This window comes from Triticum urartu, chromosome 2A (assembly GCF_056163025.1).
Source record: "Triticum urartu cultivar PI428250 chromosome 2A, HENAU_Tu73, whole genome shotgun sequence".
NCBI lineage: Eukaryota > Viridiplantae > Streptophyta > Magnoliopsida > Poales > Poaceae > Triticum > Triticum urartu.
The window spans coordinates 674210972-674238743 of record NC_141874.1 but is presented as its reverse complement, the minus strand read 5'-3'; the positions used below and the strand labels follow the sequence as shown (position 1 = coordinate 674238743).

The 27772-nt window shown below is 54.2% G+C and overlaps 3 protein-coding genes across 5 annotated transcripts; 1 reads left to right on the top strand and 2 right to left on the bottom strand.

Annotated features, from left to right (window-relative positions):
- The first annotated feature begins 15137 nt into the window (after window positions 1–15137).
- LOC125539641 (weak chloroplast movement under blue light protein (DUF827)) lies at window positions 15138–18256 on the top strand. The gene is made up of 3 exons (XM_048703139.2): window positions 15138–15417; window positions 15635–15938; window positions 16029–18256. The coding sequence occupies exons 1-3, from the start codon at window positions 15398–15400 to the stop codon at window positions 18090–18092; spliced, it is 2388 nt and encodes a 795-aa protein (XP_048559096.2). The 5' UTR covers window positions 15138–15397; the 3' UTR covers window positions 18093–18256.
- A 1361-nt stretch (window positions 18257–19617) lies between these two features.
- Window positions 19618–22679, bottom strand: LOC125539643 (uncharacterized). 3 transcript variants are annotated; one of them, XM_048703140.2, is made up of 11 exons: window positions 22526–22679; window positions 22065–22113; window positions 21747–21866; window positions 21557–21651; window positions 21173–21378; window positions 20830–21018; window positions 20547–20753; window positions 20284–20437; window positions 20093–20156; window positions 19929–20006; window positions 19618–19835 (listed from the first exon to the last, which is right to left on the bottom strand). In XM_048703140.2, the coding sequence occupies exons 1-11, from the start codon at window positions 22580–22582 to the stop codon at window positions 19756–19758; spliced, it is 1299 nt and encodes a 432-aa protein (XP_048559097.1). In that variant the 5' UTR covers window positions 22583–22679; the 3' UTR covers window positions 19618–19755. The 3 variants fall into 3 exon arrangements, with proteins under 3 accessions (XP_048559097.1, XP_048559098.1, XP_048559099.1); XM_048703141.2 differs by having other exon boundaries at window positions 21557–21658; window positions 21747–21871; window positions 22526–22668; XM_048703142.2 differs by having other exon boundaries at window positions 21557–21658; window positions 21747–21871; window positions 22410–22573.
- A 494-nt stretch (window positions 22680–23173) lies between these two features.
- On the bottom strand, window positions 23174–25874 carry LOC125539644 (putative membrane protein At4g09580). Its single transcript, XM_048703143.2, has 4 exons — window positions 25573–25874; window positions 24225–24495; window positions 23869–24039; window positions 23174–23761 (listed from the first exon to the last, which is right to left on the bottom strand). The coding sequence occupies exons 1-4, from the start codon at window positions 25731–25733 to the stop codon at window positions 23600–23602; spliced, it is 765 nt and encodes a 254-aa protein (XP_048559100.1). The 5' UTR covers window positions 25734–25874; the 3' UTR covers window positions 23174–23599.
- Window positions 25875–27772: the final 1898 nt, after the last annotated feature.

Below are 27772 nucleotides of genomic sequence, written 5' to 3'. Positions count from 1 at the left end.
CGGCCTTGTCAAGCAACGCGGCGCCGTCATCGCCGACACGCTGGGAGTCGACCGCCCGGTCTATGCCACTCCGCTCGAGAACTTGCGTGCCGCCCAGGCGGCCGTAGACGAGCTGGACGGCCTGGAGGCCGAAGACCTTCCCCACATGACCCGGCGCATCCAGCAATTGATTGACGCCGCCGCGCAGCGGCACGAAGCCGACGCTCGCGCGGAAAGCCTTCCCCCGCGCCGAGAGCACGGCGCGACGTCCCGGACGCCGACTACAAGCAATACCCGCGCGCGACGCGAGAAGGAGCCGGCTACCAGCCGCAGCCGGACCCGGATCTCCATCGAGCGGGACGCGGACGGTCATCCCCGAGCCATGGAGTGGCGGGGCGACCCGCCTCCGCCTCCGCCCCATGGAGAGAGATATCCCGCATCACCGCCAGTGGCGCACCCGACTCTCAGCGGCCGGCTGGGCCACCGCGAAGGAATCGGCGAGAACGACGCCCGTCATCGGATCGACCGCCTGGCGCGATCCCTGGCATTGGAAGAAGAAGACGATGTCGGCCCGCCTTGCTTTGGCCCCCGCATCCGCGACGAGCCCTTTCCCAAAGGGTTCTCGCTCCCAAGAGACACGCCCAAGTACAACGGCTCCGTGAAGCTGGAAGATTGGTTGATCGACTACTCCACCGCAGTTAGCATAGCCAACGGCAATCGGCGCGTCACCGTGAAGTACGTGCCCCTCATGCTGCAGGGCACGGCGTGGACCTGGCCCAACAGCCTCAAGCCGCGTAGCATCAATAGCTGGCTAGACTTCACAGAAGCCTTCATCCGCAACTTCACCAGCACCTACAAGCGGGCTCCCAAGCCCAGACAGCTCTCCTTGTGCGTACAAGGCCCCGCCGAGTCCACTCGCGATTACCTCACGCGTTGGGCTGAGCTCCGCAACTCCTGTGAAGGGGTGCACGAGGTGCAAGCCATAGAATACTTCACAGCCGGATGCCGAGAAGGCACCCTCCTCAAGCACAAGCTCCTCCGCGACGAGCCGGCTACCCTCGACGAGCTTCTGGACATAGCGGACAAGTACGCCACCGCCGATTCCTCGATGAAGACCGAGCTTCGGGTAGACGCGTTCGGAAAGGTGCTCAACCCGGCGCCCAAGACGCCGGCTGGAGAACCCGGCCGACACCCCAACTCGAACGACAACAAGCGCAAGGGCCCCGCGCCGCCTCCCGCTAGCCGGCAGGTGGCCACGATCGAAGATGCGCCGCCTGAAGAACGACCGGTGCCCAAGAAGCCCAAGGGCGGCAGGCCAGCTTGGCAGCCCGCTTTCTCCTACGAGCAAACCCTCGACGCCCCTTGCAAGTTCCACAGCGGCGCGAAGCCGTCCAACCACACGACCCGGAAGTGCAACTGGCTCACCCGAATCTCTAAGGGCGAGGGGCTCTTGCCACCTCCGCCTGCTGGCCCGCCGCCTCCGCCTCCGGCCGCTCGGCCCGCAGTCGGAGCCGTGCATGACGAGTTTCCTGATGAGCAAGCAACCTACATCGTCTTTACAAGCCAGCCCGAAGACCGGCGCAGAAAACGCCGAGAGCACCAGGAAGTCAGCATGGTCGCTGCCAACCCCGCCGGACACATGCATTGGTCAGAAAAGCCCATCAGCTGGAGCCGGGCCGACCATTCGGAGGTGATGCCGTCTCCCGGCTCTTATGCTTTGGTCCTGGAAGCCACCCTTGCAACGGACAGATGCGCCGCCCGCTTCTCCCGTGTGTTGATAGACGGCGGGAGCAGCATCAACATCCTGTATCGTGACACCCTGGAGAAGTTGAACGTCAAGACAAAACAGCTCACGCCCACTCGGACAGTGTTCCACGGCATCGTACCCGGCCTGTCCTGCGCCCCCATTGGCAAAATCAAGATTGATGTACTTTTCGGGGACAAGGAGCATTTCCGCCGGGAAGCGATCTGGTTTGAAGTGGTGGACCTGGAGAGCCCTTACCATGCATTGCTGGGCCGACCTGCTTTGGCCAAGTTCATGGCAGTTCCCCACTATGCCTACCTCAAGATGAAGATACCAAGCACCAAAGGCGTCATCACCGTAGCCGGTGACTACAAGAAGTCCTCCGAGTGCGCAGCGGCCAGCAGCTGGCTGGCCGAGTCCCTTGTGATCGCCGAAGAGAAGAAGATGCTGGACCGAGTCGTGGCCATAGCCGGCAAGCAGTCGACCGAGTCCCCCGACCCCAAGGAGCATGATACTCAAGGGTCTTTTCAGCCGGCCAAGGAGACGAAGAAGATACCTCTTGACCCCGAGCGTCCAGAGAGGTTTGCCGTCATCGGGGCAAACCTGAACAGCAAATAGGAAGGCGAGATCGCCGATTTCCTCCGTGAGAATCGGGACATCTTTGCGTGGTCCCCCAAGGACATGCCGGGTGTTCCGAGGAAATTCGCCGAGCACAAACTACATGTTCGAGAAGACGCAAAGCCAGTCAGACAACCCCTTCGCCGACTGTCCGAGGAGAAACGCAGGATTGTAGGGGAGGAGATAGCCCGGCTCTTGGCGGCCGGCTTTATCATGGAAGTTTTCTTTCCAGAGTGGCTCGCCAACCCGGTCCTTGTGCTAAAGAAGAATAACAAGTGGCGCATGTGTATAGACTACACAAGTCTCAACAAGGCTTGCCCCAAAGATCCTTTTGCCCTGCCAAGGATAGATCAAGTGATAGACTCCACAGCCGGATGCGAGCTGTTGAGTTTTTTGGATGCTTACTCCGGATATCACCAGATAAAGCTAGACCCGGATGACCGCCTGAAGACCGCCTTCATCACGCCGTTCGGAGCCTACTGCTACCTGACTATGACATTCGGCTTGAGAAATGCCGGTGCCACCTTTCAGCGTTGCATGCAGAAGTGCCTCCTCAAGCAGCTCGGCAGGAATGCCCACGTTTACGTGGACGACATCGTGGTGAAGACGGAGAAGCGTGGCACCTTGCTGGAAGACCTCAAGGAAACCTTTGAGAACCTGCGCCGGTTCCAAATCAAGCTCAACCCCGAGAAATGCGTGTTCGGGGTGCCAGCCGGCCAGCTCCAAGGCTTCCTGGTCTCCGAACGCGGCATCGAATGCAACCCGGCGAAGATCAAGGCCATCGAGAGAATGGCGATCCCTACCAAGCTTCGAGACATTCAGAAGTTCACCGGGTGCTTGGCCTCCTTGAACCGCTTCATGAGCCGGCTTGGAGAGAAAGCTCTCCCCCTCTACCGCCTCATGAAGAAGAGCACTCACTTCGAGTGGAACGACCAGACCGACCAAGCTTTTCACGAGCTAAAGAAGATGCTGGCCACGCCGCCTGTCCTCGCGGCGCCGACCGAGAAAGAGCCCATGCTCCTTTACATCGCTGCAACCAGCCGGGTAGTCAGCACCGTCATCGTAGTCCAGCGCCCGGAAGAAGGCCGAGCCCAGCCGGTCCAGAGGCCGGTGTATTATTTGAGCGAGGTGCTGTCCGCCTCAAAGCAGAACTACCCGCACTACCAAAAGATGTGTTACGGCGTGTACTTCACCGCCAAGAAGCTGAAGCCCTACTTTCAAGAGCATCCCGTCACGGTCGTATGCACTGCCCCGCTAGCCGAGATCATAGGCAGCCGGGATGCATCCGGCCAGGTCGCGAAATGGGCAATCGAGCTGGCCCCCTACACGATCTTCTACCAGCCCCGCACCGCCATCAAGTCCCAAGCACTGGCCGACTTCCTCGTCGACTGGGCCGAGACCCAGTACCTGCCGCCGGCTCCCGACTCCACCCATTGGCGCATGCACTTCGACGGGTCCAAGATGCGCACCGGCTTGGGAGCCGGCATCGTCCTTACCTCTCCCAAAGGCGACAAGCTCAGATACACGCTACAGATCCACTTTGCCGCCTCCAATAATGTGGCCGAGTACGAGGCGCTCATACACGGGCTCCGGCTTGCCAAAGAGCTTGGCATTCGCCGGATCCTATGTTATGGCGACTCGGACCTGGTAGTCCAGCAGTCATCCGGCGACTGGGACGCCAAGGACGCGAATATGGCGAGCTACCGTTTCCTGGTCCAACAACTCAGCGGATACTTTGAAGGATGCGAGTTCCTCCACGTACCTCGAGCCGACAACGAGCCAGCCGATGCCCTGGCTCGAATAGGCTCCACTCGGCAAGCAATTCCAACCGGCGTCGCTCTACAACGCCTCCTCAAGCCGTCCATCAAGCCGTCTCCGGAATCCGATTCCATCTTCGTGCCGCCTGACCCCGATGCGGCCAGGTCCAGCTCGAAGAATCAAGTAGCCGACCCCAAGACCCCCGTAGCCAACCCGGCGACTTCGGCAGCCGGCTCGGGGACTGCGGTAGCCGGCTCGGGGACTGCGGTAGCCGGCCCGGGGACTGCACCAGCACCACAGCCGGCGGCTGACTCCAGCACCTCACCGCCCAGCCCGCCCATCCTGGTGGCAGTAGCCACTTTGGCAGTAGAAGAAGTCGCGGCTCCGTCATGGGCTCAGCCCATCCTCAACTTCCTAGTAAACCAAGACCTGCCGGCTGACGAAACAGAAGCAAGACAAGTCCAGCGTCGAGCCGGAGCATACACAATCGTCAACAGAGAACTACTCAAGCGCAGCGTCACCGGAGTCCTCCAGCGATGCGTCGAGCAAGAGAAGGGCATTGCAATCCTCGCAGACATTCACCAAGGAGAATGCGGCCACCATGCGGCCTCAAGATCACTTGTCGCCAAAGCCTTCCGCCATGGTTTCTTCTGGCCGACTGCTTTGGACGACGCCAAAGAATTAGTCAAGCATTGCAAGGGATGCCAGCTCTTCAGCTCCAAGCAACACATGCCGGCTTCGGCACTTAAGACCATTCCCCTCACTTGGCCCTTTGCCGTTTGGGGACTGGACATGGTGGGCCCATTCAAGACGGCGCGCGGCGGCATGACGCATTTGCTCGTCGCCGTGGACAAATTCACCAAGTGGGTTGAGGCGAAGCCGATCAAGAAGCTGAATGGGCCGACTGCCGTGACGTTCATCGCGGACATAACAACTCGGTACGGCGTGCCGCACAGCATCATCACCGACAATGGCATGAATTTCGCCAAAGGAGCCTTGGCATGTTTCTGCGCAGCCCAAGGGATCCGGCTGGACTTAGCATCCGTCGCCCACCCGCAGTCGAACGGCCAGGTCGAGCGAGCCAACGGCCTCATCCTCTCCGGCATCAAGCCCCGACTGGTTGTACCTCTGGAGCGCTCAGCCGGCTGTTGGCTCGATGAGCTGCCGGCTGTCCTCTGGAGTCTGCGCACCACACCAAACAAGTCAACCGGCTTCACCCCTTTCTTCCTTGTGTATGGTGCCGAGGCGGTCATCCCAACTGACATCGAATTCGACTCGCCTCGAGTAACCATGTACACGAAAGCGGAGGCCAAGGAAGCATGAGAAGACGACGTCGACCTACTGGAAGAAAGCCGGCTGTTAGCTCTCAGCCGGTCTGCAATTTACCAGCAGGGTCTGCGCCGCTACCATAGCCGGAAGGTCAGGCCAAGATCTTTCCAAGAGGACGACCTTGTGCTCCGGCTGATTCAGCGAACAGCCGGCCAGCACAAGCTCTCAGCCCCTTGGGAAGGCCCTTTCGTCATCAGCAGAGCTCTAGGCAACGACTCCTACTACCTGATCGACGCACAGAAGCCGAAGGCACGCAAGAGAGACGACTCCAGCAAGGAGTCGGAACGGCCATGGAACGCCAACCTCCTTCGAAGATTTTACAGTTGAAAGGCAGTATGTATCACGCTAACTTTTGTATTAAGTACAAACAATAGGCTCCCCGAGGAGGGCTCGGGGACTACCATCCCTTATTTATGAATGAAAAGTATCATGCTTATGACCTTGTCGTATCATTTACTTATTCCATCCGGCACCGAGTTCGACTAGTCGGCTCGGGGACTGGCCGACTGAAGTTATATTAGAAGTCCTACCCACAGTCAGACAAGTAGTGTGCCGGCTCTCAAGCCTTCCCTTGCCAAAAGTCGCAGTTCGAAGAACCGGCTGTCCGGCTGGCAAGAGTTAAAGGTAGGAACGACCGCCCACACGAAAAACGGCTAGGGACTAACGGACTAATATAACAAAAGCCGGTTTTTCCCACACCGCCGACTGGCTATCAGAGTAGCCGGCCGGCCGGTTTCCATTCACCTTACTTTAAATCCAAGAAAGCTCAAGTACTTGCCTCCCCAAAGAGGGAAGGCGGCAAAGGAAAAAGCCTAAGGATAAACAAGCATACGCGAATGGAAACCAAAAATGCACATGATAATATTTACATAAAAAGACCTCCAAGAGGCCAGCATTCAACATAGTTTGGATACACCCCCAGTGGGTGGAACTGCGAAACTTAACAAAAGATTGTTCAAAGACAACAAAGTAGGAAAGATAAAGACGGCAGGTCAAGATGGCGGAGCGGCCGACAAGCCAGACTGGTTGGCGGAGACGGTCGCGCCGGCTGAAGGAGCGGCCGGCTGACGAACTTCGGCTTGGTCGCTGCCTCCCGCAGAGGGCGCGCTTCCACGCGCCTCGTTGCTGGAGGCACGGTCGGCCTGAGGTCGGCTGGTTGTTCCACCAGCCGGCTCGACATCTCCGCCGTCGTCGTCTTCGTCTTCTTCGCCCTCGTCGCTGGAGGCGATCTCCTCCGCCGAGTCCTCGCCCACCGCCGGGTTCAGCCCGAACCACTCCTCCGGCTGTGCGACACCGTCATCATCAATTTCGGGTGCGAAAACGCTGATGTCGGTGCACTCGGCGATCGTCGAAGCCCGCTGGGCGATAGCCGGCCTCACCGCCTCCAGCTCCGCGTCGGCCTCCATCCGCCAAGTGCGCAGCTGGTCCAGGCTCAGCCCTGGGTACCAAGCCCGGACGAATTCCAACGCCCGCCCGGCTCCGAGGCGGGCCGCTGACGCTTTCCAAGCCTCGAAGCGACCAACTGCGACTTCCAGCCAGTCGGCAGTTCGGCTCGGAGTGCGGGGGATCGTCTCGCCTTGCCAGAGGGCGGCCAGCACTTGCGCCCCGGCACGTTGGAGCCGGCGAAGCATCCGATGAGCCGGCTGCAACCGTGCCTGGACAGCCAGAAGCTGCTCCTCAAGGGTCCGGTTGGCGTCCGGCGCGATGTCGGCCCCCGCTTGCCGGCGCGCCTCGCGATGGGCCTCAATGCTTTGGGCGGCGAAGGCGGAGTAGCCTGGGAAGTAATCTGCAAGAAACAACAAGCAAGAGCTCAAGATAAGAAAAACCCAAGCGGCAAGGGGCAGGGGAGGGCCGAGGAAGGCAGCTTACCATCGATCAAGTCCTCGATCCGGCCGAAGCCTTCGTCCAGGCCTCGCCGGGTCTCAGACCAGGTCGCCGCCGCCATCTCATACTCCGCCATCAAGGCGTCTTCGCTTTCCCGCGCCGCCTGCAGGGCCGCTTTGTGGCTTTCCTCTTGGTCAACTAGCTTCTTGGCCAGGCGATCCCGTTCCTGGACCAAGGCAGTGCACTCGGCCTCTTTGGCATAAAGGGCGGCCTTCGCTTCGCCAAGCTCCTTCCTCAAGTCGGCGTTGGCCCCTGAAGACAAAGAAAAGAAAAATCAATAAGAAAAGAGTCGTCAAGAAAGATCCGACCCGACTGCGCGGCAGTCGGCCCGAATCTCGGGGACTACACCCAGTGGGTGCGCTCACGCGCCCCCACAGGAGACAGACAAAATCAAGTACTTACTTTGGCTGTCGGCCAGGTCGTCGGTCCGCCGGCTCAACTCTCGAGCCTGGGAGTCGAAGGCGGCAGCACGAAGGTTGTGATACTCCTGAAAGTTTAGAAAGAAAGCAAAGTAAGGTGGCCGTCGAGAAAGATCCGACCCGACTGCGCAGCAGTCGGCCCGAATCTCGGGGACTACACCCAGTGGGTGCGCTGACGCGCCCCCACGGAAGAAATCAAGAAAGCAAAGCAGCCAAGAGCGAAGGACTCACCCGGATAGTGGTTCGCGTTCACAAGAACTCTTGGTTGAGCTGTTGCAGCAGGGCGGCTTGAGCTTGTAGCCGGCTCCAGACCCCTTGAGCCGCCGCATCCAGCTCGCTAGTCCCCCCCGCTGGGAGTCCACTCGGACACGGCGGTGCTGGCCGCCTCCAGATCTCCAGCCGGCTGGCCTGCGCCCGCGGCTCAGCGCAACTCCAGCGGAGCAGCGCGTCCTCCAGCACGCCGGCCCGTCGCCAGCTGCACCTTGAGGCCGGCCCTGCTCTCCGGCTCACCTCCGGCCGGCTCCTCTGGCGCCGCTGACGATTGACCGCCTTGGCCCGCTCCGGTTGGCGCCGCAGGCGGCGCTCTCCCCGCCAAGGCCACGGGGTCCTCCTCCCTCTCCAACAGCGGCGGGTCTTGAATGATCTCCTCCGTTAAGGGCAACGGGGTGTCGGGGGCCACGGCTCGGAGAGGAACGGCGAGCAGCAGAGGCTGGCTGCGCGAGCTTTCCGCCTCCGTCTCTGCGGGAGCCGCCTCCCTCTGGGCCTTGGCTACCGCTTCAGCCTCCCCCTTTGCCGCCTGGGCGGCCGCCTTCTCCGCCGCCTCGCGCTCTTCCCACACTTCGCGGGCCTTCCGCTCTGTGGCCTCCCTAAGATCGGCGCGGGGGTCCACGCGGTGGGAGCTCGAAGACCCTCCAGCTGGCCCCACGACAGAGCCGCCCGGGCCCCGCTCAAGGGAAAGCGGCGCCCTGTCCAGCAAGCGAGGAAAAGTTAAGAAGACATTCGAAGAAAAAGAGAACAATAATGAGACTGCGGCAAGGTAATTGAAGACTTACGCCGAGACTGCCTGGGGCTGTTTCACAGCCTTGCGGAAGCGGGTCGCCTTCGCGGCCGCCTCTTCTCGCTTCGTTGCCGCGGCGAAAGGCTTGGACTTCTTCGGCCGACTGCCGAAGAGGCCTAGAGCGGCCCGACGCTTCTGCGCGCCGCCGGCAGCCGGCGCGACAGACAAGCCCGCGCCCTGTTGGTCGGCCGCCGGCTGGCGGCGCGGAGCGACTTCGGCCTCGAAGTCGTCCGGCCAGTCCTCGAAGCTCGCGGTGAACCTTGAGCCTCCGGGCTCAGCGCTGTCCCCCACGACGGCATCTTCCATGGCGGCCGCCCCCAAGTCCGGGTCGTCAGCATCATCCATCGTGCGGTCGGGGGCGTACTGGCGTTCAATCCCTGCCACCCCGGCCGGCGGCGCAAGAAGAGGGTTCTGCTCAAAGAACCAACTGGTCAGAAGCCGGCTGTCACGAAGCCGGCTGACGACAAAAAGAAGATAGAGAGAGAAACTTACCACGGGTGGAGGATTTGCGCGAGAATACGGCGCCTTGCCGTATTGCCAGTCCCCGCTGAGCTTGCAGTTGGCAATATAATTGACCATGAGCGCCACCTCCGCGTGGGGCATCTCCCATGTGCTCAGCCGGCTTGGGTCGAAGCGGCCGCTCATCTGACACATCATATGGGGCCGGCTCTGGAGAGGAAGGATCCGGCGCTCCACGAAGGCGGCCACCAAGTCGGCCCCGCGCAAGCCTTCCGACTGAATCAGCACCCGAAGCCGGGAGATGGCGGCGTTCCCGGCCGAAGACAACGACCGGGATCGGAAGCTCCACGAGGGCTGCCTCCCAGCCGGCGGGCCGGCTACGTAAGCCGGCAGGTTGATGTAGTCTTCTTGCTCGACGACGTTCTTCACATAGAAATAAGATCTCTGCCAGACCTTTACCGACTGGATTAGGGGGATGGGCGGGAACGGATTGTTCTCACTCGCCCTCCTCATGGCGATGAAGGCCCCGCAGGGGGCGGGCACGCCGGCGACGACTGTGCCGAGCTTGCTCTGGAAGAACTCTCCCCAGAGCTCCAGCGTGGGGAGCAGCCCCAAGAAGCCTTCGCAGAGGGAGACGAAGGCCGACAGCAGCATCACCGCATTGGGCGTGAGGTGATGCGGCTGGAGGTTGTAGAAGTCGAGGAAGGAGCGCAGAAACCCGCTCGCCGGGAGGCCGAAGCCGTGCAGGCAGTGCGAGCGGAAGACAACCCGCTCGCCCTCCTCCGGCGCCGGCGAGATCTCCCTCGCGGGCGCCAGGCGGACCTGTACGCGGTCGGCGCCGGGCAGGCGCCGGGTCTGGCGAAGGAACTCCACGTGGTCTTCATGGACGTTGGAGCCGTCCCAGGAGCTTGACAAAGCCATGGGAGCGAGGTGGCGTGGAGACGCGACGGCGCTGAGACGGGAGGTTGCGGCGGCGGCAAAAGGAAGAAGACGAGGGTTAGGAGGGACGGAGTGGGAGGGAGCGCGCGAACCTCTATCGCTCCCCCTCCTCCCCCTACTTATAGGCTCACGTGGCGGAGCCAAGAAGGCGTGGCGTGGGGAAGCGTGGGGATCGATCGTGCCCACTCCCCACGCCCCGCGATTATCGATCCTTAATGGCGAGACGAAAACTGCCTTGGGAAGGCGAGCGGCCCTGTGGACCACGGGAGATCCGCGCCCGGACCGAGGCTCGCGAGTGGCGGGCCCGGGCCTGCGGCGGCGCCCCGTCGCGCGCGTGCGCTCGCAGGATCCTGCCGCCACGTGGCCGCGAGAGGGCCCGTGGTCAGCACGCAGGTCCCCTCTCCTCCCGCCTGCGCGGGGCTATCTAAAGTCGGCGCACGCCCACGAAGCCGGCTCTTCAGGATAGGAAGCTGACCAAGCTTCTCGTCCCCACTGCTCACCTCGGAGCTCGATCAGCTTCGGGGACTACTGTCGGAGTAAATAGCCATGGGTAGCCTAGCCGGCCTCCCCTGGCACTTCTGAAAAAATTACGAGTCAGCCCGGCTCTCAAGAATCCAAGACATGGGGCCGCCTTCCCCTAGCCGGCTGCGATCAAGGCCGGCTTTCGGAAGGCGGTCCGACTGTAATCCTCATGAGAGGGTCGACTCCAAGACGCCGGCTGTGAGAAGGCCGACTCCTTCGAGCCGGCTCCCCGCAAAGCAGTCAAGACCGTACCCACAAAGTTTGCACCCACCTAACGGCGGTGCGATGGGGCGTGGCTACAGAAGAGCCTGCCACCCCCGAATCCCGGGGCACGCCTGGCACAGTGCGCCGTACGAGGTAGGCATGACCCGTCCGGCGCAGCACTGTTGCCATGTTGACCCTGGCCTCACCCACGGCGGGCCGCCAGCGTGGCCCACAGGCGGTGGGCCCCTTAGAGCAGAGAGACGGCCGAAGGCGGCCACGCTTCCAACCAGCCGGCCCAAGACAGAGCCGGCTCCCCGCAGCCGGCTTGCCGCCTCCCTCAAAGAAGACGCCCCATTAAGGAGACAAGACGCGGTAAGGCTACAGCGATCGTCCGGCAGGCGGCGGTACTGTAGCCGCGCTTACCACGATGAAGCTCACGTCAACAAGATGAGGCCACAGTGACCAGCCGCCGACCTGGCCCCGGACAGTGGGGCCTGCCTGTCGACCAAGGAGTTGGCAGCCGGCGGGACCCACCAGCCGGCAGGCCCCAGCAGCCGGCGCAGAAGCCGGCGAGCGCAGTCGCAGACGGCTGGGCCCCGCGCCCAGCCAGATTACCATTGTACCCCCGGTGGGTAGTCCTATATAAACCCCCCGGAGCACCCATGCAAAGGGTGGGACCCCTGCTAGTTCTAGACACCATCCAAGGAGAAGGAGCAGGCTAGCCGTGCCCTTTCTTCCTCCTCCCCCCAAAACAGCTCAAGGAGCGCCATGTAGCTACTCGATCCATCTAGCGAGCATGCGGAGACCCCGCAGAGCAGCAGTAGGGGTGTTATCTCCTCGGAGAGCCCCGAAGCTGGGTAAGATCCGCCGGCGTGCATGTCTTCGCCTCATCCCGCTTCCAGGCACCGGCGATGTCTTACTGGTTCCCACAAAGATAAGCCACCCGTTGGCATATGTCGCACCCACCACCCGACAGCCACTTTGTTTGTCTATGTATTCACGCATGTACTAAGTTTCCGGTAAATACAATTCTAGCATGAATAATAAACATTTATCATAATATAAGGAAATATAAATAACAAATTTATTATTGCCTCTAGGGCATATTTCCTTCACGTTGTACTATCATGATAAATTTTCCACATGTTGCCTCTTACTAAGGTTATCTCTAGTTAGAATACAATTATTAGCAACAAGTCATAAGAAACATGACAATTTGGAGGAATAGGAAACTTTCATAACCAATTCGAAAAGGGGGCAGAAATCTCAGCATAATTAATCATCTTATAGCAAGACTTCGTAATATAATTACAAGATGCTTTAAAAGTCCATATAGGCTTGTCAAGATTTAAATTTGGGACAAAAGTCTCTAGCAATAACAATAATTCATGCCATATAGCCAAAAAAATTAAAATCAAAACATCTTATAAAATTTAGCTTAAGGTTGGTCCCATCCCAAACATGGGCCATATTTCCAAAATATCCCAAAACTTAGTTTCCAAAGAATTCTCACCAACTCAAATATCAAGCCAAAAACTAATGGTAATACCAGCTCCGATAATTCATCGAAAGAAAGGTCTAACAACAGCAAATGCCCAGGTAACACTCTTCCAAGAGGGAGAACCCACACCCTGTCTGGACCAAATGACACTGGGTTTACAAGTGTTATATTTGTAGTCCACAAGAGACAACCAACTCTTATTATCACCATGGAAATATCATTTGGTCCAAGAAGCAAGCAAGATCAAACTAAATTCTCTAAGATTAGGAACACCTAATCCACCAAATTCTTTTTTTTTGTCACAAGCCCCTAGTTGGCCATATGGTATTTATGAATATCCCAACTGTAGGATGTGGAGTATATCGACCAGGGGGTGAATGAGAAATTTAAAATTTCTTTCAGAAACTTGAAATCTCTCAGTACACAACAGTGAAAAATAACCTAAACAGAAACAATTATGTCAAAGAAAACATACCAAAAACGGATGGACAAGTGATCGAAACAAAACAATACGGGTACAAAAGAGAAATCACACGACACAAATACTACAAAAGATAAACTACCAGTATTGCAAGGGCAAAGATGAAACCAGTAATGCTCAATACGACAAGGTATTTGTTCTACTAGGTCACTCTTCTGCAAAAGAGTTACATCTGGTTGGATGGAATTGTGATCGAACACAGTAGCAAAACTCTCTCCGTCCTATTTCTCGGCTTCCAGCGAGTTTAATGGAGGCGTTTGAATTTCGGCAAGGAGACGTATTCAGTCGGGCGTGCTGCGGGCGGTGCTCTCCACTGGCGTGCTGCTTCAATTGCGGAGGTAATAAGAGGTCGTGTCTGTCCTGAGCCGCCTTCAATGTGAAGCGGCACGCTCTACAACGGCATGAATGCGGGCCGCCGAGTGACGGTCTGGGCAGGGCGATCAGAAGCGGGTGCGGTTTACGAGAGAAAACGCGTTCGGACCACGTCGGGGACTGATACAAAACCGCGTTGATGTTTCAGAGAGGGATCACTCTCTACCACGGCGTGATGTCAATCTCTAAAGTTACTAAAAGAACTAAAATGTCATGTCGAAGCAGCAAAAAGGTTGTACAAAACGCCACCTCGGAATTGCTCCACACACGACATCACGTGGCTGATCCATGAACGACAATAAATCCAGCGAACAGAGTGTGGGCTGTGGACGAGTTTCGGTGGCTGGGATTCATCGTCGTGCACTGGTCGTCAGAATTAGTCGTCCGCCTAGCAGTGCTGAACGCCACCTCCAGGGATGCTTGTCTAGCGAGAAAATCGTGCAAGTGATAGCATCATTTTCGGTGATCGCATGCTATAATTGAACCGGGTGATTGCGTGTAACATTTCGGCCACAACACAACACGGCATCGATTTGTCATCGAGTAGCAGTAATTGTTTTGTTGTAGTGTGCACATGATGTGCTAATGACCGTGTAGTACCATTAAACATACATGTGGAGCGGCTGTTTTACTCCGGACGCAAGCTGCTGACAACTTTACGAGTTTTTACGACGGCATCTCCCGACTCCCGAGCCATCCGTCCACCGCGCAACAGCACCGTGGCCAAATTCCAAAGCGAGTCATCCCGCGACTAGTAACCACAGCGCACCGCCGCGACGTGCCCCTGTCCCCGTCCCTGTCGTCGCAGGAGTCCTCCTCCCATCGCGAAAGCCGCGTGCTTAAACAAATCCGGCTTCCCGATCACGCGCGCAGCGGCAGCGCGCATAGGGGTGTCGGTTCCTTCCTTGCCTGCGCTGTGCGCTCCACGAGTTTCCCGGAAACCCGCACCCGCCGGGAAGCGCAAGGCGACGCACCGACCCGGCGATCGCCCGCAAAGCCATCACCCTCCGCTTCCCCTTCTGTTTGATACCTGCATGTCTCAAGTGCGTGCGTCCTGAATTGCACCGGCGCGCACGCGTTTGGGTCGCTGAAGAGCGGAGAGGATGAGTCGAGCCGCGGTTCAAGCGTCACGTCTCGCCAGCAAAGCCACACTACGCAATATAGCATAGGCCACATACACAGGTGACGTCTCATGAAAAGCAGGGAAAATAAAATTAAGAGCAAGCCCGGTTTGAGTATACTACTCCCGCCTTTCATGCGTTTTCCCGTCGAATGGCAACGTCAATTCTCCGAGCAGCAGGGACCAGAACATAAATAAATGATGATGATAAAAAGAGCACACACCCAAGGGGCGAATGAAAACAAGGGATGACATTTACGCGGCCTTATTTTCCTCATCTCCACCTACGCGCGCACACGCATCAAACAATAATGATAAACATACAAAGAGTTACACGCAATTACACGCTGATTAGGATTTTTTTCCATCTACAACCAAAAAAGAAAGAGGGAAAGAATTGGCTGCCGCCACGCTTTATGAGGTTGCACAGAATAGAATTAGAACGGCGAGGTGGTTAGCGAAAGCGATGCCGCAGCCGCGACCCCGGGGCAGGGTGGTAAAGCGAGCGAGCTGGCTGGCGCGGTGATCATGACGGGAATGACACTACTGCCAGTAGTACTTACTAATTAAACACTCGGATTAACCCGTCTCACTCCTGCGCGCTGCCTTGCCCTTCACTGCACCTCCCTCCACTCTCGGATAAAAACAGAGGCAGCAAAGCTGGAAAGGTTAATGCGAGCGGGAACTGCCCCACAAGAGACACTGATCAAAACCCGTCCCTGCTTTTTCCTCTCCTCTCTCTTTTTTCCCTTGTCCGCATCGAGTGAAATTCCGCAGCCCCACCCCACCTGGCCTCCTCCCCCCTCCACTCCATGTTCTTCTACTAGCCGCAGACGGACGGAGCTACTCTGCCTGCCATAACCGCCCACCAAGGAGAGAAAACACCACCTCCCCCTCCCCCTCACCCACCACTCCTGCCTCCCCCGACTTCGCGCTCGCTGAGTGGGCGTCGTGCCTGCAGCGCCGGGTAGCGGCCGGAGCAGCGGCGGCGGCGGCGGCAGGGAGTCCACAATGCTGGGCGCCAGGAGCAAGTGAGTCATCCGCCGACGCTCTCTGCATTCCCCTACGATTCTTTTATCACTGTTTCTATTTTGGAGTGATGGGTCGGCACGGGCTGGATGGTTCTTGGTAGCATGCTTGCTTGGTTTCCTGGAGCATAGCATAGATCTGGCTCGGATCTTGGTGGTTGGGGATGGAGCTGCCGAGTTCTTGATCTGACGGTAGTTTTTTGCCTTTTCTGGTGAGCAGATCTGGCCTGGCCGACGCCAAGGGCGACGGCAAGCCGGAGGGGAAGGTCGGCAGCAAGCCGAGCGCCAAGCCGGAGGCCAGGAGCAACGGCAAGGGCACGCCACCGACACCCAGGGGCGAGACGCCGCCGACACCCAAGGGCGACAGGCCGCGGAAGCCGGCCGTCCCCAAGGCGAATGCCGCCCATGGCACGCCGCCGAGCGCGCCGCGCACGGCCGACAAGTCCCCCAGGTCCGCCGACCGCAAGTCGCCCAAGGGCGCCACCCCAACCCGGATCACCGCCACCACCCCTCCTCCTGCAGAGGTACGCACGATTCCTCCTCTGCTTGTGATGCACAAAGCATGCTTCCTGCTTTAGCTTTAGTGGAATCTTAGTCGTTTGATTGGCTTGCAGAAGCAGGGGAAGGCTGGGAAGCCATCTCCCGAGCCGCAGGCCGCCAAGCCGTCCCAGGAGCTGCAGGCGCAGCTTGATGCCGTCCAAGAGGCGCTCAAGAAGGCCATGGGTCAGCTGGTGGAGAAGGAAGAAGAGAAGGGCAAGGTTCTGGAGGAACTGGAGTGCGCCAAGAAGGTGGCCGATGAGGCCAATGCGAAGCTCAAGGAGGCGCTCGATGTGCAGAGCAGGACCGTGGAGATCCAGAAGGTCCATTCCATGGAACCTGAGCAGGTGAGCAACAATGATTCTGCGCACGGCGAGGAAGATGAGCTGCGGAGGAAGCTGAAGAGCATGCAGAGCCAGCAGGAGGCCGACGCAGCCGCGCTGCATTCGACGGTGGAGCAGCTTGAGAAGGCAAGGTATGAGCTGGCAGATGCAATTGATGCCAAGAACTGGGCGCTTAGCCAGGCAGATGATGCCATGAGGGCTTGCGAGGTGAATACTCAGAAAATCGAGCTCCTCAACGCGGAGGTGGAGCGCCTGAAGGGGCTGCTTGATTCCGAGGTGGAGAGCAAGTCGAGGGAAGCTGCTGACCAAATCGGAAAGCTTGAGGCAGAGAATTCTGTGTTGAAGCTTGAATTGCAGAAAGCAAAGCTAGCTGAGAAGAAGGTGATTGAATTGGAGGGTGTGGTTGAACAGCTTAGAGTTGATGTTGCTAATGCCAAGAAGGAATGCTCAAAGTCAGATGAGTTGGCTAATGGATTGAAGAAGAAGGTGCAGCTGTTGGAGTTCCAATTGGAGGAAGCCGATCAGTCTCTCATTTTGAAAGGCAAGTCTTTGGATTCAGTGATGGAAGAATTAGATGAAACAAGCACTTTGCTTAAAGACAAAGAATCTGAAGCTGCTGTACTTCATGACAACGTCAGATCCTTGGAGGATGAGGTGACCAGGCTCAAGGAAGAAATTGACGTGACAAGTGAGCGTCTTGATGCTGCAGAGAAAGATGCATCTGACCTAATTGCAGAGATCGAAGAGCTAAGGATGAAGCTACAGGCAGTAGAAGATGAGAAAACAAAGGCGCTGAACAATGACCAGCTTGCAAGTTCAGAAATCGCGGCCCTGACTGAACAAAAGAACGAGCTAGCCAAGGAGCTAGAAGCTAGCAAAGATGAAGTCGAGAAGGTTAAGAAGGCAATGGAGGGTCTGGCCTCTGCCTTGCACGAGATGTCAGCTGAATCCAGAGAGGCCCAGGAGAAATACCTCATCAAACAGGAAGAGATCGAGCACGCTCGGGCACAAGTAGAGGAACTCAACAATAGTCTGCAGAATGCCAAGGAGAGCTATGAGGTGATGCTCGATGAAGTAAACTACGAGAAAGTTTGCCTCAAGAAGTCCGTTGAGAGAATGGAGGCAGAAGCTAAGAACGTGTCTGAGGAATGGCAGTCCAAAGAGCTAAGTTTTGTCAACTCTATTAGGAAGTCAGAAGAAGAGATCGTTGCTGTCAAAGCTCAAATGGACAAGTACTTGGCCGTGGTGAATGAAAAAGAAGCTGAAAATACCGAGCTGCTGGAGAAGATGAATCATCTGGAAGCTCAGCTAGTTGAAGCCAACAAGGCTAGCGAGGAAGCCAAGGCCGAGACCCGGCAATTGAAGGACAAACTATTAGACAAGGAGAACGAATTACAGAACATACAAGAGGAGAACGAGGACTTGCAGGCAAAGGAATCGGCTGCTTCGGAGAAGATAAAAGAGCTCTCTTTCCTGGTGCCGAATGGAACAACAAATGGTGGCAACAAGGAAGAAGACAATGAGAACGGAGGCGGTGTGGATGACGAGCCGGTTGTGGTGGTTGCCAAGATGTGGGAGAACAGCAAGGTTACCGACTACGACTCGTCCAAGGAGAAGGAGAACGACGGCGAGTCCGAAGTCGATCTGGAGTCCAACAAGGGAGACTCCGGCCTCGACAGCAACGGGCTGCAGTCCGCAAAGCTGAACAACGGCATCACATCGCCGACCAAACAGCAGCAGCAAAAGAAGAAGAAATTTAAATTTAGCGGCTTACTGAAGAAAAAGAGCTCAAATTAGCACAAGATCACAATCTTATGTTTGTTCCTTTGTTGTATGCTATGTGACATCTCCTTTCTTTGACTAGCCACCCACCCATGCCTCTAGTTTTCTGAGTCTGTCATCATGGTAAAGCAAGTGTTGGGTGTTTCAGAGAATACAAAAGAGCCGGCCGATTGTATTTACAGCCATGCGTTTGTTTCTTGCATTTGTGTAAGTTCAGTGATGATGATTCATGTTGTAGTCATAGTGATTGTATTTATTCATACATATGCCCTGGGTAATGGTGTTGTACATGGAACAGAGATTTCCAAATCAATGCAGTTCTTTGTTTTTGTTGAAGCAAATTCTTTGAACAGATATAAATTGAAATTTTGAAGGAGTACTATCATGGTGCTCTATCCATGTTCCTGTTGACCTGATGTCACAGAATGATGATGGTGGCAATGGGGGTAAAATCTGCTGTACCATCTGATGGAGGAGGACCAAAGCATGTGAGCCAGCCAGGAGTAGTATGGCTCCTGATGAGGCTGTTGCCCATCAATCAAATAATGGGGTTTGCTCCACTCCAGCTAACCCTTTTGCTGCTCCCAACCACCCGGGCTAAAAAGGCCGGCACAAGAGGGGAGGCCTGCACTATGATGCATGCATTATGCATCGTTCATGTGACTCACAACTCACAAAGATGCAGTACATGTTGGAAGTTCTACTGTAGGTCCTATGGTGGAGCGATGAACTTTCCAATGACAAAATGCACCCGCAAATTATTGGCTCCAGATGGGTGGTAGTAGTGGTACCTTGGGGCGGGGGGCTAGCCTGTCTCTGAAGGGTGGCCACTCGGTACAAAGGCCCCTACTGCTCCAGCCTTCCAGGTCAACACAGGCCCACCAGATTAGTAGGCAATGTGTTGTGTATGTACAGCAGAATTGATACGCAGCGTGCTTTTTGGTTCAGTTAATGTGTGCCAAAGGATTGACAGGCGACAGAGTGTACCTGCAGCAGCACAAAAACATGAGGCCTACTGCAATGTACTACAACGAGCGACTCTCGCCGCCCGCCATGCCGGTTTGATTTTCAGTCGCCCAGCATATGCCAAAATTCTGTAAACGGCCAAATGCGTCCAGTGATGATATGCCTGGTGCACGTCTAATTGGGAGTGGCGTCTACTGCTGCCCCCGCTTGTTGTCTTGTGGGTGGATGGAGGTAAGATAAAGAGGAGAACCGGAAGGGGACCCCGGCGCAGCACCAGTCCTCGCTGAAACCATGTGAAGATCTGACATCTCTGCAATCTGCATGATAAACAGAGCAGCAGGGCTCAATATTCCTGCCACTACATGGCATGTGTCCCGGAGTGGCGGCACCGGCCTCTGCGTCCTTGAGACGCCGCACTGCGTCTGCATCACCGTCGTATTTGTTGTAACAACAGGAGCTCACGACGCTCACTGGGGCCATCAACTACCTACTGCTGTGACACAAACTGGAGTGCACGACCTGCTAATGAGATTATTACGAAGGCACAGCAGCTCTGCATCCCAACACCAAGAGGAGACAAAGCTAATGATGCACTCTTGTTCAGGAAGGAGATTGGGGTAGCCTATCTCAGTTCAATTCAGAACGCAACAAAGCCTATCTAGGCCCCGGCGTAAAAACACCGTACACTGAATTAGGTTAACACTTATATCTATCAGAATGAGAACTCCTCGGGTAAATATTTGCCGAACTTGCCGGATATAAAGCCCCTGTACTTCCCCTTGAGTTCAGCCACTGCAATCAAACGGCATGTACTTCAACGACAGAAAACAAGCACACTGCATGGTTGGTGTTGACTATATGTTTGGTGCCATAACAGCTATTTACCTCTAGTGTCCTCAGGCTTGCTGCTGTCTGGCATGCCGTTAGATTGCGCCAGCTCGATTAGTCTCATCAAGTCCTTGCCTGTAATTCATAGTGTCTGAAGTGGCCTCCGTTCCAGAAAATCAAACAGAATAATAAATGAAGGGCACGCTGAATGTAAATTGTACCATCAATTTGCTTTCCGGAGCTCTTGGCATTGATCAGATAAGTTGGTGTCTTGTCGTTTTTCAACTGCAAGGGTAGAGACTCAACTTTCTCAGATTTGACGTTCTCATGTTCATACTAAACCAACAATTGTTGTAATAAAGGCTAGCTAAAAGGCTATAGAGAGGGAAAGCAAGGAAATTATGCAACATACATGCAGAAATAAGGAATTTGCGAGGGCAAGCTGGTCAAAAGGAGAGGGGGCCCTGTTGTAAGCTGGGACAAATTTACCATCCTCATAGCCAGCTAAGAAATGGTAGGCTGCCTGACCTGGAGTGAGCTTTGATACCAATGGCAGGGCATCAGTGCTGAAAGTACAGAAGAAGGTAACATATTGTTAGCACAGTAGATATAATGTCTCATTCCTTCTCATTTTAACCTGCTACTTGTACCCATGAAGCACATGCTCTCCATTACCTATCAGATGATACAACAACCACTGTAGCTGGTTTGGTAAACAACTGTGGTGCTCTTGACTTTGTTGGGAACAGCACACTAGATTGTTTTGAAGAGATAACTACACCGCTATCAGTGGAGACAAGAACATCCTGAATTTCGGAGCAGGACTTGATGACCTCCACTGGAGCAAACAGCAGTACAATAGAACCAGCACAAGACAGAAGCCTGGTACACACAGCATGGAAGATGAATAATAACATATTTAGGGAAAGGGTAAAAAGAAAGATCAGGCAGACTCTACCAGCCAGGGACGGGGAGGCCTCCTCTTGCAGACAGTATAGGGGCAGCCAAAGCAGTAAGTGCATGTTTTAGCATAGTGGAATCAGCAAATGCTTTACCACATAGGATAAGTGATGAGCGTTCTATGTCTGCCACTGCAACTCCATTAGCATATTGTGTCCCTGAACCCAGAGCATTCCTGACGTTGGTACTGTTAAGCAATGCTCAACAAGAAAGGCAATAGATTAGTCCAGTCTTATGATATGGCCAACCGCCAACTACAGCTAATGCTCCGAGCTCTTGGTGGCAACTTGAATGCATGCACAAGTTAAAAAATGTGTAGAAGAACTAAAAAGATAAATTACCTGATGGAACTGGCAACATATATAGTCAAAGGGCATGTGTCGTGGGAAATCGCACGATCTGGTATTTTCTGAAGGATATTGGAGAGTGACATGATGGCAGAGGGGTTGTCACTAATAACACGGACCTTTGCATCACATTCTGCAGATGAACCAATGGCACCATCTTGGACATAAAGACTTGAGATGGATGAAAGGTGGAAGGTCACCTAACAGAAGCAAACAGACAATCAAACACATTGACACTGAAGCTCAACTGGAAAGTAGTAAGTTAAAATTCTGTCGGCTGACAAAATGAGGCCAACGGTGCTTCTGAATTTCCGTCAGTTCATGAGAATCATTGTGTTACCAAGCCATGGAGAGTAAAATAATAAATAAATAACCTACCTGTTTCAGAAGCTTTGCAAATTGAGCTCCTGAAATATCAGGGAACCCACCAATGACATTTCCTTTAACATGAAGTGGAGTACCAGACAAACGCTCTGCATGCTCCAGAAGCAGGTACCAGGTTATACATCTGTGCAGCATCAAATGTAAATATACACACCATGACTAAATGACATTAATTTGTATATACCTGCATAAGTAGTACCACTTTTCTGAAGTTCTGACGGCTCCAAGTTATAGAAGACCTTGTCTTTTACGACGACGCCTCTCGCAGCAATAGCCCAATTGAGACCATATGAAACTTCCTGGTCTTCTCTGTGCAATGCGGAGTAGGCGAAAGAAGTGCAAACAGTTATAACTGACTGAACCAATGAGAATGAACAACATAACTGAAAAGGAAGTTATTAATCCATGGTATGATCTTGCACAGCATAATTTTGTGTTTCTGGTCACCAGTGATTAAAAACTAGGAAAAGAGGAGTACGGTATGGCTAGACCCCAAACTTACCTCGGCAAGGCAATAGTCTCTCGCTGCTTCGATGGTACCAGCACTGGAACTGCACATTTCAGAGGCCAAAATATCACGACAGGGTCACCAAAATGTACTGTCCCACTTCACAATCGCAACCAGAAAACAATCGAAATATATTTTCCCATGAACTACAGATTCGCGTTTTGCACAGAAGCCTCATTAAAATTCCACACTAATCGAGGCTCTTGACCCCTGTCCGATCTTCCCAACGACACACCGCACAAGCACAGAGCTCAGATATGCAAATCAGCCATTTCTCTACTTGGCCCTACATCTACTCCTCCTGCCTAGGTTAGGGTTCTACAGCGAAGCAACGTGTACCTGGTGGATCCTTGGATTTTTCTCGCGGCCAACTACTTCCCCAATCCGCCAAAGCAGCAAACAGAGCGATTCGTAAACGGCGGAACACAAAACAGCAGAGCGGAAGCTGGACTCACTAGCTGGAGGCTCGCCGCCGGCGAGGATGCGGCGCGGCGGCGGAGAAGGCCCAGCATGTGCCTCGCTCTCCGGCTTGGGCGCTTGGCGGCTTGCGGCGCGTCTCTGACCAGTGGAGGAGACGGCGGGATGGTGGCCACTGCATGGGCCAAGGCCAGTCAAAGCCCGTCTTAAATTCTTATCTGGGCTTCACTACCCCAATTTGGCCCGTCCAAAAAACTGACCTTAGCAATTCTCAAAAAAAAACTGACCTTAGTTGATCCTCAAAAAAAAAAAAAACTGACCATATCTGCCCTAAAAATTTACCTGAAAACGCTTCTCTAAGAAAACAGCTTGGTCCAAAACTTGACACTATCCTGAAAAATTTACCTGAAAAACTACTCTCTAAGAAAACACCTTGGCCCAAAACTTGACACTATCCCTTTCAGGATCATCATGCTGTCATCTCAAAGAAAAAGAAAGTTCATCATGGTGTTTCCCCGAAAAAGATCATGAGTACTGATGGTCAAGTGTGACAGGCAAGCAGATTGAACCGGCTGAGATATAAAAACCTGAACCCCGGGCTCAGAAAAATCCAGCTACACATAAGGGGAAAGGTACAGCAAAATCAAGCTGCACATAAGAAGGGGAACGGCGCAGCAACAGACAAATTGTCATTGAACCACTGAATATGGATTGAATGAATCTGGTCAATATATATACAAGGATTTGGACTAGCTGCCAGTTTCATCTAAATAAACAGCATCGCAGGCTGACGAACGGCACACACGCTACTTGTCTACACATCCGAAGCATCTTGCCTGTGGATGGGCATTGTGCTTCCCAGATTCATTCATAACAAACAATGTGGGGGTGACCATGAAATGAAATAGTGTTCTCGTGGCGACGCAGATCTCCAGCAGGCGGGTGACGGGCAGACTTGGGGTCCAAGGTCCCGCCGTGCTGCTGTGTCGTCGTGTGAACTCGCAAACCATGTGTCATCCACCTCACAAGGCCTGTATGGCCCAAATCCAATGAAGCCGCCGCATGCTGTGCCTTGGTATGTACAGGTGGGCTAGGTGACTCCTCTTCGGTGTTCATGAGGCGCCTGCTGCGATTTCTGGTGCCGTGTCTTGCGCCTCGTCCTTGCTCAACAATGCTGGTGTGACCGAGACCACGCCGATCAAGAAAAGCAGGGCTACTGACTGGGTGTCATACAGGTCGCTGAGCGATGTTAGCTCTCCCAGAGCAATCCCAGCCTGGATACAAGAAATGAAGCAGGCAGTGGGATTGAAGTTAGCACTAGCATTGTATGCACTCAAGGGCAGTATATGGACATGCAGTATATCTGAAGCAAGAAACTTACCCTCACGGTCACGTAGGCTGCTGGGATGAGACCGATAAGAGTTGCCAATAAGAAGGTATGGAAGGGCACATCAACAATGGGCGATGCCAAGTTGATGAAGGTATTTGGCAATGTTGGGGTGACCCTGAGGAAAAGCATGTAATTCAACAGCTTTTCTCTTCTTTTGGCGACCTGGAAATGCAGACAAATCACCCATTTTCAGCTATGAGTTACTACACAGTTCTAAAGGATCTTAAATCAAAGAGTACAGTGATTCAAATTATTTTTAAGCATTCCCAAAGAAATTTAAGATGTTATGACACTACACAGTGTTGAAATAAAACCACAATGACTAATATTGGTGCTGAACTTATTACCTGCTTCTGGAAGAATGTGAGCTTGTCTGGCCACAGCACGAACACCAGCGGTTTTCCAATCATCTTCGACAGGAAAAAGCATGAAGAAGCACCAGCAGAGGCAGCAAAGACAACCAGAGCCACACCCCGGAGTTGCCCGAACAGAGCACCAGCAAGCAATGACATGAATATTGTCCCTGGGATCATGAAGGTCTGCATGAAAATGTACACAGCACAGTAACCTATCAACACCTGTACGGTGTAGTCACTGGTATAGTTCTCAAGATGGCCACTGCAAGGAAACCATTTGATGGTTAGAAACTGAGGGGGAAAATCCATCATCAGCACGCAGCACAAGCAATTGGACGCTCCCAGTGCACATGCTTTTCAGCTAAGCAAATAATCACAATAGCAATGGAATCATAACGCGACGATGTGCATTGCATAACTATAAAGCGTGCGGATAGCTCACACGCCTGCGACAGATACATGTTACGTGTGGTGATTATCAATACTAAACAGAAGGCACATGAAACATGCCAGGACCAGGTCCAATGCATATCTCGGCGATAGCTGGCAAAGTGGCAAGAAAGCGACATGGTAATTTGAGAAAAAATAAATAAATGATTGCTTACTTCATCAAGAAAACAATGTGTCAAATTTCTTTTATTATTATAAATTAGTCCGTGGAACCATGCTAGATTGGTATTGGAAATGCAGGCTTTAATTTCAGCTCTATCCTGTTATGTTAGACTAACAAGATAAAACATTAATCGGAACTGTTGTTTCAAGGCCCTATATTCCCAAATTTGGAAATCAGTTTGAAATAAATCGGCAGTTCATACATGCCCAAATTTATCAAAGATGCAACATGAACTGGATTTTTTAAACCAGATCCATGCCCTCCTTCTCGCCTACCAAGCCAAGGCTGAGGTCGTTACCAAATCAAAGAGACAACAACCACTAATCCTCCCCCCCCCCCCCCCCTAAACTAGCATCTATCAACTGTTCCATTCACAAGGCTTGGATCCATGAATAGCATGTGGTTTCTGCATTGAAAACCTACCCCAAAAATCTCCGTGCAGAACGCAATGGCATAAGAAATCTGCAAATATACTCATCGGCAGATCCGCATAAACCGACCGACGCGCTCTAGGCACAACCAAAATTGACGCAAATCGAATCGCCTCTTCTCCTCCAAACATAGAGGAAGACGGGCGACACAACGATGGAACCACGAAAACTACGCGAATGAGGAAACTTGCGGCATGCGATTGCCCGAAAAGGACGGGAGGCTCGCGCGGACGCAACCGAGGACGCACGCACCAACCGAAACAAGAAATGGAGGAAGAGGATGAATGATGATTACGTGAGGATTTGGAGTTCGTGGAGGTTGCGGGGCAACTTGAGGAAGCTGTAGTCGGAGTCCGGCATGGAGAGGTAGACCCCGACGAGGCCCGCGGCGAAGACGGCGGCGACCCCGGCGCCGAGCGCGGCCTCCCAGACCGGGAACCTGTCCTCCCTCCCCATCCCCTCCCCCTCCTCCTCCTCCTCCTCCTCCTCCTTGACGAGAATCCGGCCGGGGTCCGGGCGAGGCGAGGAGCGGAAGAACGAAGATGAAATTTGGGGAGGGGGGGAGAGCTTTCCTCGGCTCCCTTTCCTTCCTTTCTCTCCTCCTCTCTCGCCGGCTCCCTTTCCAGGACGAGTTTATATGGCGGAGGAGGGAACGGAAGGGGGGAGAGCGGAAAAGGATTGGAATATTCCATTTCTTTCTTTCTTTCTTTCTTTCTCTGCTGATTTAGCCAGCCCTCCTCTCTTCTTCTCTCTGTAATAATAACTTGAACGATTTGCTGTGCGTTGGCGTGACGATAAACATGTTTCTTTCTTTTTTAACACGATACAGACGCAAACATTTATACATACACACACTTATCCCTACAAATTCACACATTCATACCGTAATTTTATGAACAACTTCGAGAGACTGAGCCGGATATCATCTTGAGATTTACAAAGTCACCATATGCCCCTCGTAGTCGACGGGAACATCCCCTTCCACTGAAAACGCATCGCCGAAAATTCTAAAATAAATTCAGAAATTGTGCGAGCACCAGAGCTTCAACCCTAATGGGCTGGGATACCACTGACCCTCTAACTATCCAAACATAGTTTGGTTCGCTGATTTTTGCTTTGTTTTTGAAATACAAATAAACATGTTTCTTTTGCATAGGATAATAAACATGCTTTTTAGGCCAGATTTCCTTTGGTCTGTGGCGTCTCGGGCACTCCAAATTTAGGCCGGTCTCGCTTGGTTTACTTTTTTGTTTTTCCCCCGCTTTCTTTTTGAGCTGGCTTTTGTTACCCACTTGTTTATCGTGCGTTTTTGTAGAGGACGCGCCGAGTGTGTGTGTGTGTGTGTCGGGCAAAGTGACTGTTTTTGCTTTCCAGCTTTGCTTGCCCCGCGCTATGTATACTACGTGTCGCCGTGCTCCTAATCTGGCCTTAAACTGGGCTAGCAGTAGCTCGGATCCGAATAGAGAGATTTGATGTGACATTTACCATACAAAAATTTGAAACGGCGAGCACGTTGGCCTTCGTTTCCATTTTATAAGCCAGGCAAGGTAGGAAGACGAAATGATTTGGAGTGTGAACCATGTCGACGCGGATTTCAGTCTCGTTTAGACATCAACACGCCTGCCTGCCTCGGTGCCTCTCGCCGACGAGCGGTGGTGTGGAGGCGACGGTGCGCATGTTCGTCCTCGGTTGGGTGGTTCCGCTGGGGCCGAGGCCGAGGAGGATGGCCGTGCGCGCGCCGACGACACGATGCAGCTTGTAGAACGCCGCACCGCACTGCGCGGCCATCTCCTCCTCCCTAGGTGAGGTGTCTCGGAATCTGATGTGAGGTTTCGCTTGCCACCGGCGACCGCAGTGACGGAGATCGACCGTACTGTAGGTCTGTGTCACGCGCGCGGGCGCGCTCTCCCTCTCTCTCACTCACGCTCATGGCGTGACCCGTGATGGCGCTAACTAACTGCGGAGTTAGTTAGGAGGTGCTGTGCTCCATGAATCTTCTCGTACTGTTTCCCTCCCAACAGCAACGGAAAAGACCCGCCTCAAGTACATTTCCCATTGCATTCGCGGCCGTGCTACGTAGACGTGCGACGTTAACCGATGCCGCCGGGCGCATCTTGTTCATGTACTCCTAGCTCTGACCGTGAGACCGAATCTTTTTCTCGACTTTGTTTTTGCTCTCGCTCATGGGCTGACGGTTATAGTTGGTCTGAATTAATATTAGTACTTCCGAGATCACAGCACATGGAGAGATATCGCTAGGCCTTTTTCTCTCCTCCACTGGGGTCGTCCCTGGGGGGTACCCGTCTGTTTCTCTGCTTGTTTCTGTTCAAATCTCGTCTGGCTCGGCGCACCGGCCTCCCCATGTGTAACGTGTTGGCTTGCAGTTGCAGGCACCCACCACCCATCACGCACTCCGCTAACCGCTAACCGCCACTGACATTTCCCGGTTTGTTTTAGTATTTGTACCAGTATAATATGCAGCGAGACAGAATTCC

Bases quoted from the DNA above. Each gene is read 5' to 3' on its own strand.
- LOC125539641 (XM_048703139.2), top strand. From the start codon at position 15,398: ATGCTGGGCGCCAGGAGCAA. The intron at 15,418-15,634 runs GTGAGTCATCCG...TCTGGTGAGCAG, and splicing joins ATGCTGGGCGCCAGGAGCAA to ATCTGGCCTGGCCGACGCCA. The intron at 15,939-16,028 runs GTACGCACGATT...ATTGGCTTGCAG, and splicing joins CCACCCCTCCTCCTGCAGAG to AAGCAGGGGAAGGCTGGGAA.
- LOC125539644 (XM_048703143.2), bottom strand. From the start codon at position 25,733: ATGGGGAGGGAGGACAGGTTCCCGGTCTGGGAGGCCGCGCTCGGCGCC. The intron at 24,496-25,572 runs GTAATCATCATT...GTTTCCTTGCAG, and splicing joins CACGAACTCCAAATCCTCAC to TGGCCATCTTGAGAACTATA. The intron at 24,040-24,224 runs GTAATAAGTTCA...CTGCATTTCCAG, and splicing joins TCACATTCTTCCAGAAGCAG to GTCGCCAAAAGAAGAGAAAA.
- LOC125539643 (XM_048703140.2), bottom strand. From the start codon at position 22,582: ATGCTGGGCCTTCTCCGCCGCCGCGCCGCATCCTCGCCGGCGGCGAGC. The intron at 21,019-21,172 runs GTAATTTATCTT...ATTGCTTAACAG, and splicing joins TATGTTGCCAGTTCCATCAG to TACCAACGTCAGGAATGCTC. The intron at 20,438-20,546 runs GTAATGGAGAGC...CTGTACTTTCAG, and splicing joins GTTGTTGTATCATCTGATAG to CACTGATGCCCTGCCATTGG.